This window comes from Oncorhynchus kisutch, linkage group LG24 (assembly GCF_002021735.2).
Source record: "Oncorhynchus kisutch isolate 150728-3 linkage group LG24, Okis_V2, whole genome shotgun sequence".
In the NCBI taxonomy this organism is placed as follows: domain Eukaryota; kingdom Metazoa; phylum Chordata; class Actinopteri; order Salmoniformes; family Salmonidae; genus Oncorhynchus; species Oncorhynchus kisutch.
The window spans coordinates 13,933,605-13,951,373 of record NC_034197.2 but is presented as its reverse complement, the minus strand read 5'-3'; the positions used below and the strand labels follow the sequence as shown (position 1 = coordinate 13,951,373).

General features: G+C 40.7%; 1 protein-coding gene across 3 annotated transcripts; it reads left to right on the top strand.

Moving 5' to 3' along the window:
* Positions 1-569: 569 nt before the first annotated feature.
* LOC109869195 (transcription factor CP2-like) lies at positions 570-17,042 on the top strand. 3 transcript variants are annotated; one of them, XM_031803919.1, is made up of 19 exons: positions 583-670; positions 779-894; positions 1,336-1,569; positions 3,472-3,623; positions 7,727-7,803; positions 7,936-8,041; positions 8,275-8,381; positions 8,608-8,760; positions 8,865-8,975; positions 9,231-9,319; positions 9,535-9,583; positions 11,387-11,413; positions 12,628-12,672; positions 13,594-13,687; positions 13,790-13,880; positions 13,988-14,094; positions 15,012-15,154; positions 15,340-15,391; positions 15,512-17,040. In XM_031803919.1, exons 2-19 carry the CDS (start codon positions 854-856, stop codon positions 15,547-15,549), a joined length of 1,716 nt encoding a protein of 571 aa, XP_031659779.1. In that variant the 5' UTR covers positions 583-670; positions 779-853; the 3' UTR covers positions 15,550-17,040. The 3 variants fall into 3 exon arrangements, with proteins under 3 accessions (XP_020314740.1, XP_020314741.1, XP_031659779.1); XM_020459151.2 differs by having other exon boundaries at positions 570-894; positions 15,512-17,042; XM_020459152.2 differs by lacking the exon at positions 11,387-11,413 and having other exon boundaries at positions 571-894.
* The last annotated feature ends 727 nt before the right edge of the window (positions 17,043-17,769 follow it).

The following is a 17,769-nucleotide window of genomic DNA, read 5'->3' as shown; positions in this document are numbered from 1 at the left end:
AAGCTGCCACCCACGTCGTTTTGTAGAATTTGGCTGTACCTCCAACCGGCCTTACAACCGCAGACCACGAGTAACCATGCCAGCCCAGGACCTCCATATCCGGCTTCCTCACCTGCGGGATGGTCTCAGACCAGCCACCCCAACAGCTGATAAAACTGAAGAGTATTTCTGTCTGTAATAAAGCCCTTTTCAGGGGAAAAACTCACTGACTGGCTGGGCCTGGCTCCCCAGTTGGTGGGCCTGGCCCCCAAGTGGGTGAGCCTATGCCCTTCCAGGCCCATCCAGGGCCTAATGAATTTATTTAAATTGACTGATTTCCTTATAAGAACTGTAACTCAGTAAAATAATTGAAATTGTTGCATGTTGCGTTTATAATTTTGTTCAGTATAGATTAAGTTTAAGGGGTTGAGGGGCTTGGAAGGGATTTTATTTATTATTTAAAAAATGGGCGGGGGGGGGGGGGTGTGGTAGAAGTTAGTCGGGATTCATTATTATTATATTTTGTATTATTTATTTATTATTATTTTTTTAATCTTTGTAATATATAGAATTAGTCAGACCAGCACAGTAGGTGGCGGCATGCACCTTAAACGTTTGTTTGCGGATCGCCATGATATCATAGAAGAAGAATAAGCTTTCTAGCCGAGTAGATAAACAAACTTTTTATTAGGTTTGTATAGCGATTCATTCAGATTTAATTAACTACCATATACAACTCAATTAGTTCTCGTTATATTCAAATAATCAGTGTTCACATCGCTGTTTCCCTGAAGAGTAGTAGCGCATGTTGGAGATAACCAACGCTAGCTAACTATCTCAATATGGAGAGAACGAGGGAGAAACATGGCATGCAATGGTCGCAGGGTTAGCTAGTCAACTTACTTGGTTTCAAAGGTAAGTTCGATAGCTATTTACTTACTAGCTAGAAGTGCTATCATAATTTAACTTCATATTAACACGACAAGCCACGTTGAGTTGTAACGTTAGCAAGGTAACGGTAAAATATTCATGCACAATCATTCATGTTCGCTAGGTAACGTTAGTTACGTTACTGAGTTAGCAAGTAGTTAACGTTAGCATAGTAACATTATGCCATATAGCAAAGCGTTTCATTTTGTACATTCGCTAGTTACTACACACAGCATTTAACTTACCAGTCATTCTAGCTTAAATATCTTTAATGTGCGATACTGCTAAACCTGCCAGCTGTGTGATGACATTTTGTGGTCCATACAATCTGGAATGTCTTGTCAATTCGTTTGCTAGGCCTATATTAAACCAATAGTCTTTACACTGGTACTGAACTGTGTATGTTTCATGGTATTTCTCTTCCAGTTTGGTAGCAAAAGACATCTACCGGTCTGTAAGACATTTGCAGTTTGGAATTTTGTGGCCAGGGATCGAGAATTTGAGACAAGTTCGACTGCAATCAGATCCACGCGTCGTCATGGCTTGGGCTCTGAAGCTGCCACTCACTGATGAGGTGATTGAATCAGGTCTGGTCCAAGACTTTGATGCCAGTCTCTCTGGCATTGGACAAGAGCTTGGAGCTGGGGCGTACAGTATGAGGTATGAATCATAATTGGAAGTCTATTGAAATGTTAATATGTCAAGACATAGTACTTTGTACTTTTACATAGAAAATCAGTATCGGTCAGTGAAAAAAAAGATACTAGAAATACTTACCTATTCAAGAGTGGGCCCTATCATCTGTATCAGTTAGCCTATAATGAGTCAGTGGCTGTCGCTCTCTAGTAATTTGTCCTTTTGCATGGTGTCGGGTGGTGCTGCTTTAAATGTTAGGAGTGTGTGTTTTCAGTTCAGAGAGAGAGTTAGCCAAAGAACCTATGAATAGTGAAGCCGTAAAGTAGTTTGTTGTGGAACGCATACCTCAAGTGGAAACAGCCTTCTGAATCTGGCTACTGTTTACTTTCAGTATATTCCATTCTAGAATGGAATGCATTTAGAATGTATCCTATTCTCAATGTTGCTAAATTGTCTCCCAAGCTATAGTTTACTGTTTGCTTACTATTTGTGTCGGAGGATAGGACAGCTTCTCAAAATACTTAAGTCTTCGGTGGTGTGTGTGTCAAATTTAGTTTTTTTTGTGTGTTTTGTTAAACACATCACACACCCATTTTTATAGTGATTTTACAGAAAAATGTTGTTGTTTTTTTGCCAGTAATTCACAAGTTAGCCCATTCATAGACGCTAACTACATAGTATCTTCTGGCTGGGGCAGTTTTATTAAGAGCTCCAACTCTTGCTCTAAACGTTAACACGCATTGCTTGCGGGACTGTTTTGGAAACATAAGGAATGTATTTTTCATATCAGGGAGAAATGAGAATAATAATAAATAAAACACACCTTTGTGTAAACAGAAAATGGACACCACGAACATGTTGTCACTGGAACATACTGTCGGTAACGGTGTTTAAACGGGTTAAAACAGTGTACAGTAAGGGTAAATAATTTTGATGTGTTATGAAATTAAAGGGCTTCATGTTGCACTCCCGAGTGGCACAGCGCTCTAAGGCACTGCTTATCAGTGCAAGAGGCGTCACTACAGTCCCTGGTTCAAATCCAGGCTGTATCACATCTGGCCGTGATTGGGAGTCCCAAAGGGCGTTGCACAATTGGCCAAGCGTTGTCCAGGTTTGGCTGGGGTAGGTTGTCATTGTAAATAAGAATTTGTTCTTAACTGACTTACCTAGTTAAATATATATTTTTACATGTTTCTAGAACCGTACTGGACTTGAGCTTCGATTCAAGTTTATATGGAGCATTTGGCTGCCAGAGCGAATTTGCCTCTAAACAGAACATGTAAGGTCCTTGGACTATAAGGTGTAAGGTTAGGCTCCTTTAGTCCATTATTGGGCTAGCATAGGCCTAACCTTCCATCAGTACTCTCTTGAGGATTGTTCTTATGCCAGAAAAGAGGAGACCTTAATCTGTCAGAATTGGGATTTTTACTGTGTCAGGAACAGTTTGTGTGTAAGGGATACATCCCTCTCTTTCAGACTGCTCTTTTGTTAGTATTGTAAGTGTTCTGTTACATGATACTAAAGTGCCTCATTGTCAGTATAATTCTTATGTTGTAAGGGAGGATGAGATACCCAGGCTGCATACCAAGGTAGTTGATTGCACAAGTTTTTACTATCGTAACTAATGAACCGTGAAGAAAGTGTGTTATAAATCACTTGTTCTTTTCCAGTGGCTTCTAGTGATATTCATTTAATTTACATTTATTGGGTGTGTAAAATAATTTCCTTTTTTCCGTTTTTAATTTGGAAAACTTTTTTAAGAGTTGAGTTGAGCTTACCTTTTCAGTCTGCCTCGTTTTCTGGAGGTACAAGTTCTGTTGAGTTGTTGTTTCAGACAGTTCTTGATACTATGCCAATGTCATGTGCTTGTAAAAGACCTTGGCTTGCCAGTTCATTGACCATGTTGTCTTGCGGTTCTTTCTCCAGCGACGTGCTGGCCCTCCCCATCTTTAAGCAGGAGGAGTCTAACCTGCCGCCTGACAGTGAGAACAAGATTCTTCCTTTCCAGTATGTTCTGTGTGCAGCTACCTCGCCTGCTATCAAACTGCACGATGAAACACTTACCTACCTCAACCAAGGTTAGCATCTGTCTGTTTTACATTACATGCTTTTCTTTTGAATTTGATGCCAATTTAAAAGAAATAGACAGATTTTGTGTGTGTGTACATACATACATACACAGTGCATTTGTAAAGTACTCAGACCCCTTGACTTTTTCCACATTTTGTTACTTTACAGCCTAATTTTAAAATGGATTTAAATTGTTTTCTTTCTGCATCAATCTACATACAGTACCCCACAATGAAAAAGCAAAAACAGGTTTTATAAGTTTTTGCAAATGTATAAAAAAAACTACTGAAATATCACATTTACATAAGTATTCAGACCCTTTACTCAGTACATTGTTGAAGCACCTTTGGCAGTGATTTACAGCCCCGAGTCTTCTTGGGTGTGATGCTACAAGCTTGGCACACCTGTATTTGGAGAGTTTCTCCCATTCTTCTCTGCAGATCCTCTCAAGTTCTGTCAGGTTGGATACAGAGCGTCGCTGCACAGCTATTTTCAGGTCTCACCAGAGATGACCGGTCGGGTTCAAGTCCGGGCTCTGGCAGGGCCACTCAAGGACATTCAGACTTTTTAAATGTTTATTTATTTATTTATTGCCACTTTCTCTCCACAATTCCGTGTTATCCAATTGGTAGTTTCAGTCTTGCCCCTTCGCTGCAACTCCCGTATGGTCTCGGGAGAGGAGACGGTCGAGTTCCGTGTGTCCTCCGAAACACAAGCCAGCCAAGCCACACTGCTTCTTGTACACAATGTCTGCTTCACCTGGAAGCCAGCCGCACCAATGTGTTGGAGGAAACACTGTACACCTGGCGACTGTGTCAGCGTGCACTGCGCCCGGTCCGCCCCAGGAGTTGCTAAAGTTCGATGGGACAAGGACATCCATGCCGGCCAAACCCTCCCCTAACCCGGATGACGCTGGGCCAAGTGTGCACCGCTCCATGGGTCTCCCGGCTGCGACATAGCCTGGACTCAAACCAGGATCTCTAGTGGCACAGCTAGCACTGCGAGGTAGTGTCTAGACCACTGCGCCACTTGGGAGGCCGACATTCAGAGACTTGCCCCGATGCTGCCACCACCATGCTTCACCATAAGGATGGTGCCAGGTTTCTTCCGGAAGTGTTGCTTGGCATTCAGGCCTAATAGTTCAATCTTGGTTTCATCAGACCAGAGAATCTTGTATCTCATGGTCTGAGAGTCTTTAAATGTATTTTACTGAGGAGTGGCTTCTGTGTAGCCACTCTACCATAAAGGCTTGATTGGTGGAGTGCTGCAGAGATGGTTGTCCTTCCGGAAGGTACTCCCATCTCCACAGATGAACTCTAGAGCTCTGTCAGTGACCATTGGGTTCTTGGTTACCTCCCTGACCAAGGCAAAAGGCCCTTCTCCCCCGATTGCTCAGTTTGGCCCGGGCGTGCAGCTCTAGGAAGAGTCTTGGTGGTTCCATACCCCTTACATTTAAGAATGAGGGAGGCCGCTGCTTTCTTGGGGACCTTCAATGCTGCAGGAATTTGTTGGTACCCTTCCCCAAATCTGTGCCTCGACACAATCTTGTCTCGGTGCTCTACAGACAATTCCTTTTGACCTCATGGCTTGGTTTTTGCTCTGACGTGCATTGTCAACTGAGGAACTTTATATAGACAGGTGTGCCTTTCCAAATCATGTCCAATCAGTTGAATTTACTACAGACTCCAAGTTGTAGAAACATCTCAAGGATGATCAATTGAAACGGGATGTACCTGAGATAAATTTCAAGTCTCATAGGAAAGAGCCGGAATACTTATGTAAATAAGGTATTTCTGTTGTACATTTAACACATTTGCAAACGTTTCTAAAATCCTGTTTTCATTTGGTCATTATGGGGTAGATTGATGAGGATTTTTCTTTTTGTAATCCATTTTAGAATATAGCTGTAACTTAACAAAATGTGGAAAAAGTCAAGGGGTCTGAATACTTTCTGAATGCACTATATATACAGTACCAGTCAAAAGTTTGGACACCTACTCATTCAATGGTTTTTCTTTATTTTTACTATTTTCTACAAAAAAGGTTAAACAAATCAAAATATATTTGAGATTCTTCGAAGTATCCACCCTTTGCCTTGATGACAGCTTTGCACTCTCTTGCCATTATCTCAACTAGCTCCATGAGGTTGTCACCTGCAATGCATTTCAATTAACAGGTGTGCCTTGTTAATTTGACATTTCTTTCCTTCTTAATGCGTTTGGGCTAATCAGTTGTCTTGTGACAAGGTATTCAGAAGATAGCCCTACTTGGTAAGAGACCAAGTCCATATTATGGCAAGAACAGCTCAAATGAGCAAAGAGAAACGACATTTCCATCATTCCTTTAAGACATGGTCAGTCTGTGTAAAATGTCATGAATTTTCTTCAAGTGAAGTTGCAAGAACCATCAAGCGCTATGATGAAACTGGCTCTCATTAGGGCCTCCACAGGAAAGGAAGTGCCAGAATTACCACTGATGCATAGGACAAGTTCATTAGAGTTACCAGGCTTGGAAATTGCAGCCTAAATAAATAATAATATGGACTTTGTTGTTTTAAAAAAAAAATATCTTTCTTACACTCAGTGCCCTCAGTTTTCATATCCCTTATTCTACATTTTGTTGTAACAGCCTGAATAAAAAATGTATTGAATGTCTTTTTTTTTCTCACCCATCTACACACACACAATACCCCATAATGCCAAAGTGAATACATGTTTTTAGAAATGTTAGCAAATTTATTGAAATTTGTTATAATCTCCACCCGGCACAGCCAGAAGAGAACTGGCCACCCCACATAGCCTGGTTCCTCTCTAGGTTTCTTCCTAGGTTTTGGCCTTTCTAGGGAGTTTTTCCTAGCCACCGTGCTTCTACACCTGCATTGTACAATATTTGCACATTTTATTCTTTTAAAAATTCTTCTCTGTGAAGTTGGTTGTTAATCATTGCTTGACAGCCATTTTCAAGTCTTGCCATTTAGATTTTCAAGCCAATTTAAGTCAAAACTGTAACTAGGCTACTCAGGAACATTCAATATGGTCTCGTAAGAAACCCATGTATATTTAGCCATGTGTTTTAGGTTATTGTCCTGCTGAAAGGTGAATTTGTCTCCCAGTGTGTTGGAAAGCAGTCAGCTAGGTTTTCATCTAGGATTTTCCCTGTGCTTAGCTCTATTTTTGTTTATTTTTATCCTAAAAAAGTCCCTAGTCCTTGCTGATGACAAGCATACCCGTAACATGATGCAGCCACATGCTTGAAAATATAAAGAGTGCTACTCAGTGATATGTTGGATTCTCAGGACATAAAGTTAATTTTGACATGGTTTGCCGTTTTACTTTTGGACCTTTTTGCAAATATGGTTTTATTCTGTACAGTCTAATTTTCACTCTGTCATTTGATTAGTATTGTTGAGTAACTACAATGTTGATCCATCCTCAGTTTTCTCCTATCACAGCCATTAAAACCCTGTAACTGCTCCAAAGGCCTCATTGGTCTCATGGTGAAATCCCTGCACGGTTTCCTTCCTCTCTGGGACCGAAGTTAGGAAGGACGCCTGTGTCCTTGTAGTTACTGGGTATGTCGATACACTTTGGATGGTGTAACTTCACCATGCTCAAAGGGATATTCAATGTCTGCTTTTTTCCCTTTTTTTTTTTACCAATAGGTGCCCTTTGCGAGGCATTGGAAAATCTCCCTGGTCTTTGTAGTTGAATCTGTGTTTGAAATTCACTGAGACGTTACAATTATCTGTATGTATGGGGTACAGAGATGAGGTAGTCATGAAAAAAATCCTGTTAAACACTTATTGCACACAGAGTGAGTCAATGCAACTTATGTGACTTGTTAGGCACATTTTTACTCCGGAACTTATTTAGGCTTGCCATAACAAAGGGGCCGAATACTTATTGACTCAGGACATTTCAGATTTTCACTTTAATTAATTTGTAAAAATGTCTAAACATAATTCTACTTTGACATTGATGTGACAAAAAAAATCTCAATTGAATCCATTTTAAGCTGTAATACAACAAAATGTGGGATTTCAAGGGGTGTGAATACTTTCTGAAGCCACTGTGTGTGTTACATCTATCTAAAGATTCTGTTTCGATTTCAGGACAGTCTTATGAAACTCGAATGCTTGACAATCGGAAATTGGGTGAACTCTCAGAAATCACTGGCAAAATGGTGAAGGTATGATGAACAAGAACCCTGAGTCGTGAGTAAGTGATTGCATGGGTCTGTTCCAATGAGAATGTCCCATGTGGTCTATCAGTCACGTAGGTACTTCCTAGTTCCTCAGTGACGTTTTCTGTGTGCCCCCAGAGCATCATCCGCGTGGTCTTCCATGACCGGCGTCTTCAGTACACAGAGCACCAGCAGCTGGAGGGCTGGCGCTGGAACAGGCCTGGAGACCGCATCCTCGACTTGGGTAAACTGTCTGTCCGTCATGGGTGGTGGCCTACTCTGGGTGAAGAAGGATAGGAGGGTGCTGCTTTTAAGACTTTAGCTGCTGTGGCACTGACATGGTTTCAGATAGGAAGGTTGTTGTTTCCGAGTTGTTCTTCAGTGAAATAAATGATGGTTGACAACAGGCTGCATAACATAAAGACTGAGTGCTCACACAATCCTTCTGATAACTTGTCTCGTGTTGCTCCATTGTAGATATCCCCATGTCAGTTGGCATGGTCGACCCCAGGGCTAACCCTACTCAACTTAACACTGTGGAGTTCCTGTGGGACCCTTCAAAAAGAACCTCGGTTTTTATCCAGGTAGCAGGATAAACACAACCACATGGTTGTTTTCATAATGCTGGTCGTAGCTTATCTTCTAACGCCAGTCAAAGGCTATCTGAATGGAGTGGAAACAGATGGGTTTTCAAGCCAAATAGAGCTCTCACCATGTTTGTACTGAATAAAACTAATAGTTTTGTCCTAATATGACAACTTTAGCAAAATCCTTCAGTTTTCAAATAGGCATGCCGATTCCTTGTTTTAGGTTCACTGCATCAGCACAGAGTTCACTATGCGAAAGCACGGGGGAGAGAAGGGCGTGCCTTTCCGCATCCAGATCGACACTTTCAAAGAGAATGATGGCGAAGACTATACAGAGCACTTGCATTCTGCCAGCTGTCAGGTCAAAGTCTTCAAGGTGAGAAGAAAGTCTGACCAAAGACATTTACTGTTGCCATAAAACGTCATTGATCCTGATCACGGTACTGTCCATTATAAACAACTTTACCTCACCTGTGGCAGCCTAAAGGTGCAGACAGGAAGCAGAAGACCGACAGAGAGAAGATGGAAAAGAGGGCTCCTCAGGAGAAGGAGAAATACCAGCCCTCGTATGAAACCACCATCCTAACAGAGGTTCGAGTCAGTGTGCTGAGTAAATGGGATGGAGGAAAATGTTGGATATGGAGAGGAAGATGTGGTAGCAGTCAGAATGAAGAAACATGAGCAAAACGATGCATCCTTTTAATTACTTGTCTCAGTAATATCATAATGCATAGAAATTCTGTACACAGGATTTCTTCATGAAGTAATAACTTGCATCTGGAATGCTGGATTATGTAAAGAGCCTAGGTCCCTCCCTACTAGAATAATATAAATGTTCTCTTGCAGTGCTCTCCCTGGCCAGAGGTCACCTATGTAAATAACTCTCCATCGCCTGGCTTCAACAGCTCACACAACATTTTTCCAGTGGCAGAGGGGTAGGCATCAGGACATAAACATGCAGCCTGTACTGAACCACACTGCTTGTGTTACAAATGGTTTATTTTGTTTTATATGTACATTTATAAAATACTATATGGGGATGCAATGTAATGTCCAATACCTCTGTTCTTTGGGGATGTCTGTCTATTTTCTTTCTATTCCCAGAATGTCCATCTCAACCTTTTCATGTTCCTTTTCTCTGTCCCTCCAGAAATGGATCCCCCAGTCACCAGCCAGAGCTAGTTGTTCAGGTAGCAGATGTAAGTACCTGTGTCCCTTCCCTTTGTGTGTCCAAAACCCACCTATGGGTCAGTCTCCTGCACCATCCCTTCCCATGTCACCAACCCCCACATCTACAGTGGGGCAAAAAAGTATTTAGTCAGCCACCAATTGTGCAAGTTCTCCCACTTAAAAAGATGAGAGGCCTGTAATTTTCATCACAGGTACACTTCAACTAGATTTTTTTTTCTCCAGAAAATCACATTGTAGGATTTTTAATGAATTTATTTGCAAATTATGGTGGAAAATAAGTATTTGGTCACCTACAAACAAGCAAGATTTCTTGCTCTCACAGACCTGTAACTTCTTTAAGAGGCTCCTCTGTCCTCCACTCGTTACCTGTGTTAATGGCACCTGTTTGAACTTGTTATCAGTATAAAAGACACCTGTCCACAACCTCAAACAGTCACACTCCAAAATCCACTATGGCCAAGACCAAAGAGCTGTCAAAGGACACCAGAAACAAAATTGTAGACCTGCACCAGGCCTGGAAGACTGAATCTGCAATAGGTAAGCAGCTTGGTTTGAAGAAATCAACTGTGGGAGCAATTATTAGGAAATGGAAGAAACATACAAGACCACTGATACTCTCCCTCGATCTGGGGCTCCACGCAAGATCTCACCCCGTGGGGTCAAAATGATCACAAGAACATTGAGCAAAAATCCCAGAACCACACGGTGGGACCTAGTGATGACCTGCAGAGAGCTGGGACCAAAGTAACAATGCCTACCATCAGTAACACACTACGCCGCCAGGGACTCAAATCCTGCAGTGTGATTTTTCTGGAGAAAAAAAATTCTCATTTTGTCTGTCATTGTTGAAGTGTACCTATGATGAAAATTACAGGCCTCTCTCGTCTTTTTAAGTGGGAGAACTTGCACAATTCGTGGCTGACTAAACTTTTTTGCCCCACTGTACATGTTTAAAGGCCAGCTTTTTTCACATAACTGAAGTTGGCACATTGTGGTCATGCTTTAAGTTCACATTTAGCCTTTTGCTTTTGGCAGCAGCACTAGTGAAATATTGTTGGTAGTGGGCTATTTAAACTGAATAACGGCTGAGGAGACTGGCTATGTAACTTTGCAATCAGTACGTTATTTTATTTTCAAAGCAGCACGACTTTACATCTTGTTTTCACATGATAGATGTCAGTTTTTTTTTTTTTTTACCCGATCTCCATTGATCACATTTGCATGTAGTCGAACATATTTACCAAAATAATGAATATAACAAAACTGTTTTGTACTTTGCTGAAATGGTTTTCTGTCTGGAAATGATTTGCAACAGTTGGGAAAAGCAAAGGCTATGCATTGATAAATCTCAGATTTGGTTTAGAATACCTGACTAATTTTATAAGAACCTGCAGAATGAGAAATGGAATGGAATAAAATAAACATGGATACGTCCCTTTGCTTTCAACACTTTTATTAATTTCTGCAACATTGAATTAGTGCAGTGCTTATATTTAATTTTTCTTCTCTTGTGACTCCCTCTGTTTTCCCATTAATGCATACATAGAACCAAGTCAGTTATTAATATATGGGTAGAACATGCCCTTTGTTTTTGGGTCCATCAAAGCAACCGTTTAACTACTGTAGTAGACTGTCCTCCATAAAGAATCTGTTGTATCACGTGCATCCCCAATGATTTAATGTGGTTGATGGATGGAAACAGACCTTGAAATGAGCCTAGATAGCCATGTCCGTGCACCTGTCAGTTCAGTTTTATAAAGGGTGTGTACACCTTTTCTCCCTTCTGTCTCCTGCATTATTATCCAATATAGATTGAAAGCTGTCTGACTGATACAATTGTAAGTTTCCAACATTTTCTAAATGTCTCACTCTGCATCTTAAATCAGACTTCACGGTTTAGACCGACTCCCAACAGAATGTGCAATATTCACTGATGATATATCTTTAAACGATTGATTGCACTTATTAACCCTATTACTTGCCGTCTGATAATGATAAGTATGTAACCAGTTGTTTTGGTTAGTTTGTAGTCATTTGTAGGCAGCAACATCTGCCTTAACTCTCCCTAAGGCCTGCTTGAATTTTTTACATGAAGAAAAAAAAGTGCAGTTTGTGTCGAACGCCTGAGTGCCAGTCTATTTGTGCCATCATGTAACCTCCTTGTCACTCATTGTCATGCCAATCATTGGCAATAGAGTTGGCCAGAGCACAAACAGATCTGGAACCAGCCTGCTGTAATACTCCCAATACTTGTTCCAGCATTTATTACAATGCTTCTACATGATGTATGTAATAGTCATGTAACCATTGCATTTCAAACTAGTTTTGAAATAAATGCTGTGCCGAGTGTGTATATAGCAATAGGATGTAAAGTGCATTTGGAAAGTATTCAGACCCCTTCACTTTTTCCACATTTTGTTACGTTACAGCCTTGTTAAAATACAAAAAAATCCCTCAACAATCTACACACTATGTGGGAACTCCTTCAAGACTGTTGGTAAAGCATTCCAGGTGAATCTGGTTGAGATAATGCCAAGATGCCAAGAGTGTGCAAAGCTGTCAAGGCAAAGGGTGGCTACTTTGAAGAATCTCAAATATAAAATATATTTTGATTTGTTTTACACTTTGTTTTTGGTTACTACATGATTCCATATATGTTATTTCATAGTTGTGATGTATTCATTATTCTATAATATAGAAAATAGTACAAATAAAGAAACCCTGGAATTTTGACTGGTAGTCTATGTAAATAAGGTATTTCTGTTTAGCTTTTAAATTTGCAAACATTTCTAAAAACCAGTTTTTCGCTTTGTCGTTATGGGGTATTATGTATGAATTTTCTTTTTAGAGTAAAGCTGTGACATAAAAGTTAAGGGGTCTGAATACTTTCTGAATACACTGTATTTTGACAACATTGCTGTTTTCACTGTCAAAATATCACTTGTGTTTTACCCCCATTTTTAGACAGAAATACATGAGCAACGTTTTTGGGGGATTAGGGAGGTTTTGAAATATGACGATAATTTTAAAATTGAGACATTCTGCTTTACAGTTGCCATCCCATCTACTTACAAGAGACGGGGAAAGCATCCATCAGGTATATATTAATTTATTTGATGGTTTCTAGTTTGAATGTCGTTTTTTTGGCTTTCAAAAGCAAAAGTGAGATACAGGTAACTGTCAAAATGAAGGAAATGCGAACATAGTGTCTGAATAGGCTGTTAGGCCACCACAAGCCAGAACCGCTTCAATGCAGTTTGGCATAGTTTCTACAAGTGTCTGGAACTCTATTGGAGGGAAATTTCATCATGTGGTGTTTCGTTGATGGTGGTGGAAAACGCTGTCTCGGGCGCCGCTCCTGAATCTCTCATAAGTGTTCAATTGGGTTGAGATCTGGTGAATGAGATGCGCGCACACACACCCTTTAAACCCCTTATGTTCCTTTGCGACCCCTCTTTCAAAGTGAGATCTCTTCTTCTAGACATGGTAGCCAAAATAATGGACATCTGGGCATTTTTTTGTACATCACCCTAAGCATGATGGGATGTTAATTGCATAATTAACTCAGGAACCACACCTATGTGGAAGCATCTGCTTTCAATATACTTTCTATCCCTCATTTACTCACGTTTCCTGTATTTTGTCAGTTACTTGTACATTGCATGTCTTCTCTGACCAGGCTTCCAGCATAAATGTTTGCGTGTGTGTAGAACAACCAAGACCAAAACAATTTATTTATGTGTGCAGATGTGGATGACTGCTACCGTGGTCTACGGTAATTTTTGTGTGTACTGTAAACCTCTTAGAACACTTTGAATCTCCTCTAAATTTGTAATGGGTCTGTATTCCTCCATGTAGCATGTTCTGGGATGGGTTAGCTCAGATAAACTGCTCATACCTGGCTGTATACATCTGACCTTACAGTAGAATTGATTGTTTTTAAAGGTGTAGAATCCAGAAGTGAATTAACATTTGGATTGCGTTTGCTCCACCTGTGTCTCTCTTTTGGAACAAACAGAACCTGTTACCCGCGGCAACACCACAGGATGCACAGCAGTGGCTCCATAGAAACCGCTTTTCACCGTTCTGTCGGCTCTTCACTAATTTCTCAGGTAAGAAGGTCTATATAATTTATTGATTTATTGCAGTGAATTTATATTCTCAACATTGTCATGTTGTGGAAGTCAGTCTAAAAGTAGGCTGATTTGTTCCAGGAGCTGATCTGTTGAAGCTGACCAGGGAAGATGTCATTCAAATATGTGGGCCAGCAGATGGTATTAGGCTCTTCAACGCATTGAAGGGACGGTTAGTCTTCTTTCTTATCACTACTTCCATATTGCAGCATTCAAATGCCTATTGAATTTGATCACCTAAAGTGAGAAGTTTGTCAGCTTATTTCGGTGTGTGTGCAGGGTGGTACGTCCCAGGCTGACGGTGTATGTGTGCCAGGAATCCCAGCACGCTCGGGAACAGCAGCAGAAACACGAGAACGGAGACGCAGCTAGCAGTACTTTTTTCGGTATGGGTGTGTCTGTGTGTGTGTTCAACTCTGAGTATACCAAATATTAAAAACACCTTAATATTGAGTTGCACCCCCCCCCCTTTGCCTTTAGAACAGCATCAATTCTTCGGGGCATAGACTCTACAAGGTGTCAAAAGTGTTCCACAGGGATACTGGCCCATGTTGACTCCAATGCTTCCCACAGTTGTCAAGTTGGGTGGATGTCCTTTGGGGGGGTAGACCTTACTTGATACACACATGGGAAACTGAGTGAAAAACCCAGCAGTGTTGCAGTTCTTGACACAAACTGGTGCGCCTGGCACCTACCATACCCTGTTCAAAGGCACTTAAATCTTTTGTCTTGCCCATTCACCCTCTGAATGGTACACATACAACATCCATGTCTCAAGGCTTAAAAATCCTTCTTTAACCTGTCTTCTCCCCTTCATCTACACTGATTTTTGAAGTGTACATCGATAAGGGATCATAGCTTTCGCCTGGATTCACCTGGTTAGTCTGTAATGGAAAGAGCAGGTGTTCTTAATGTTTTGTATACTCAGTGTATAAAGCATTCATAACTCATGCTTACCTACTTGCAGATGGCGGTGCAATGCATCATGTGGCATAATGATAGCTCTGTTTGTTACGGCATACCACACTGTTTCATGTTTTATTAGTGATATGTACAGGATACACATGGTATACACTGTCCAACGAAATGCTTACTTGCAGGTTCCTTCTGGACAATGCAACAACAATAAGAAATAATATAAGAATAGGAACATAAAGTAAATGGCAGTAGAATAGAATAAACATTTTAGTGTAAGTTTTAATACAGGAAGGCACTATTTATAGTCCAATATTTACACATGGATTGGGGGGAAAGGTGCTAAGACAATGATTGATGATGTTTTCCTGTCTGTTGTCTTCTGCAGTGTACCATGCCATCTACTTGGAGGACTTGACAGCAGTTGAGCTGACAGAGAAGATCGCTCAGCTCTTCAACATCTCACCCAGACAGATCAGTCAGATCTTTAAACAGGGACCCACTGGTATACATGTCCTGGTCAGTGATGAGGTAAGGCTGTCTTTAGTCTACCTTTTGTGTTGTCCCGAAAAGGCACCCTATTCCCAAAAGGGGTGCGCTACACAATAGGGTCTGATTTTAGACGCAGCCTTCGTCTCTGGCTCAGTCTGCCTTAAGGCTGTCCTAATGTATACAACGTTATTGGCCTCTAAGACGGAATCTCTCGTTTCTCACAGATGATTCAAAACTTCCAGGATGAAGTATGTTTTGTTTTGGATACAATGAAAGGTGAGTGTCATCCAGTTGTTTTCTTTTACCACAAATCTTGGAGGGTGGAGAAGTGTCTGTGGTAGTTATGCTTGTAAAATCACCCTTCATGATATAGGCGCTGTTTTTTTTAATCCTCAGCTGAGACGAACGATGGCTACCACATCATCCTGAAATGAAAACTGTCTGGGGGATTGTCTAGCCCCCACTCTCTCCTGACACCCAACCCTGCCAGCCCCTCTACAGCCTTAGCCCCTGATGTACCTGGACCATTCTCTAGAGGCTGCTCGCTACGGGGAACATTCTGACTGAAGCACCTTGCCCATCCTCGATACCTTATTGTCTTATTTGAAAGGAGTGACACTATTTGAGCTGCCATATCGATGCAACTCTCCAGTCTCCTCCCATGCTAAAAACACTTTTTAAATGGTTGCATTTTCCTGCTTTGTTGCTCATGCGTTTGAAAAATAGAATGGAAGACACCCTGTCACTGCTTCAGAATCAACGACTTTGCTGTCTTGTCTTTAGAATCCAGTCTTGCATGGAAAGGGATCCACAACAAGAGATGCAGAGTGCGTATGGTCTCCGGTCTCCATCTCCTCCTACTAGGCTGCTGGACATCAAGGAGTCGTTTTGTGAGCACCGTGGTCATGGTTAAGTAGCTACGACAACAAAGCTTGCACAGGATATAAAATCTTCACTAGGTTAAAGATACAAAAGGGTTCTAATATCCCATAATTCTTTGCATAAATGCGGAAGCATTCTAGACCACGGGACCAGCAATGTGAACGAAAGTGACTGGAAGCAGTACAAAAAGTGTAAAAATAAAAACAATTGTAGAGAATTTATTCAGCAAACACATAGCATAACTGTTTTTCAAATGATCTACAGCCATTTTATTACTTGGATTTCCTGACCGCTGGTCATGTTTTCGATGCTAATCCTGTGGAATCCAACAGCGGCGCTGGTCCCATGAATTTGTTTATTTGGAATTATCCAGGTTAGGACAATGTAATATCTTCAACCTAAAATTTTGACCGGACGTGATGTCATAATGGGAAATGAAAGAGACACCTGCAGCATATATGAGATCCCCTCTGTTCTCCCAGTGAGCGCTGTGCTCCTGAAAGCCCACATCTGTCAAGTTGTATTTGTGTCGTCCATCTGTGCAACTTTTCTAGGTCTTTAATCACTGTCAAGACCGTGTCAGTATACTGTTCTGTTCATGCCTCCCCCTTATTCATTAAACTGATTGACCACACAAGGTGGCAACACCAGCAACCTACTAGTCTGTCTTGCCCACTATCCCTATATACCGTTATACTGTATCACTTTACAGTGTCATTAAGATGGTTTTGGACAATTTAACTTTTTTTTGTAGTAGATGGTTGTTTAAAAGTGTGAATTTTGAATCATGTTTTAATTTGACTGTTTTTATAAATGTGTAAACAGACTTGTTCTACCTTGTTTAAAGAGAAGCAGTCTACATTGTTTTGGGATATTACCACTATCAAGTATTAATATATTGTAGTGGGTTGTTTAGGGTATACCAAAGCTGCATCTGGAAAGCTAGAGTTGGTTCCCATTCAATAAGGTTCTACTGAACGCTAGATGTTGCCCACCTTTGCCCCTCATCCAAGTCATCAGAACGATTAAACTACTTACCCATACATTGCCTGTTTTGTATTTTTCTCTGCCTCGTTTTGGATGGGCACCATTGAGAAAATGTCTTCGCCTCCCCGCCACTGATTTGGTCATCTTGGTTAACCCAGAACTTAAATCTCGCATAATTTGGTCAGATGCTCGATTTACGTAATGTTACGACAATAAATGACTGAGTTGGTAAACAGCTGAGGGATGGGGCTGGAGAAATGTAACCACTCTCAAGGTCATGGACTGTGCTTTGCATACAGGGACTGACCATCCATGATATAATGATCTACAGTGTTTAACGTTCACTTTATTTACAAATGTGTTAAACAGCTTATTTTTGGTTCTGATGGAGAAAGACAGTTAAGCTATGCTCATGAGGCATCTAGAAGTTACCAGTAGCCTATATTCATCAATAAACAATGGGTAAATATTAAACGAAGTCTAAAAATGGAGGGCAAGATTCAAAGGCAGATTCATATTGGCCAAATATATATATATATATATATATATACTAAATGAGTTTGGACTCCTTGTTGGACACAATAGCTGGTTAAGGATAACCCCATGTCAGAAATACTCGTATTCATTGTATTTTCTACATTTGATAAAATAGTTTGCTATGGCAATTTTGCCTTTTTGATATGAGGGAACACCGTGAGAGGAAGATGTGAAGTATAAGGCATATATTTCAAACTATGATTTAAAAATCAAGTCATTCGTGTTCGTGATATTGTGTATTGCTTATT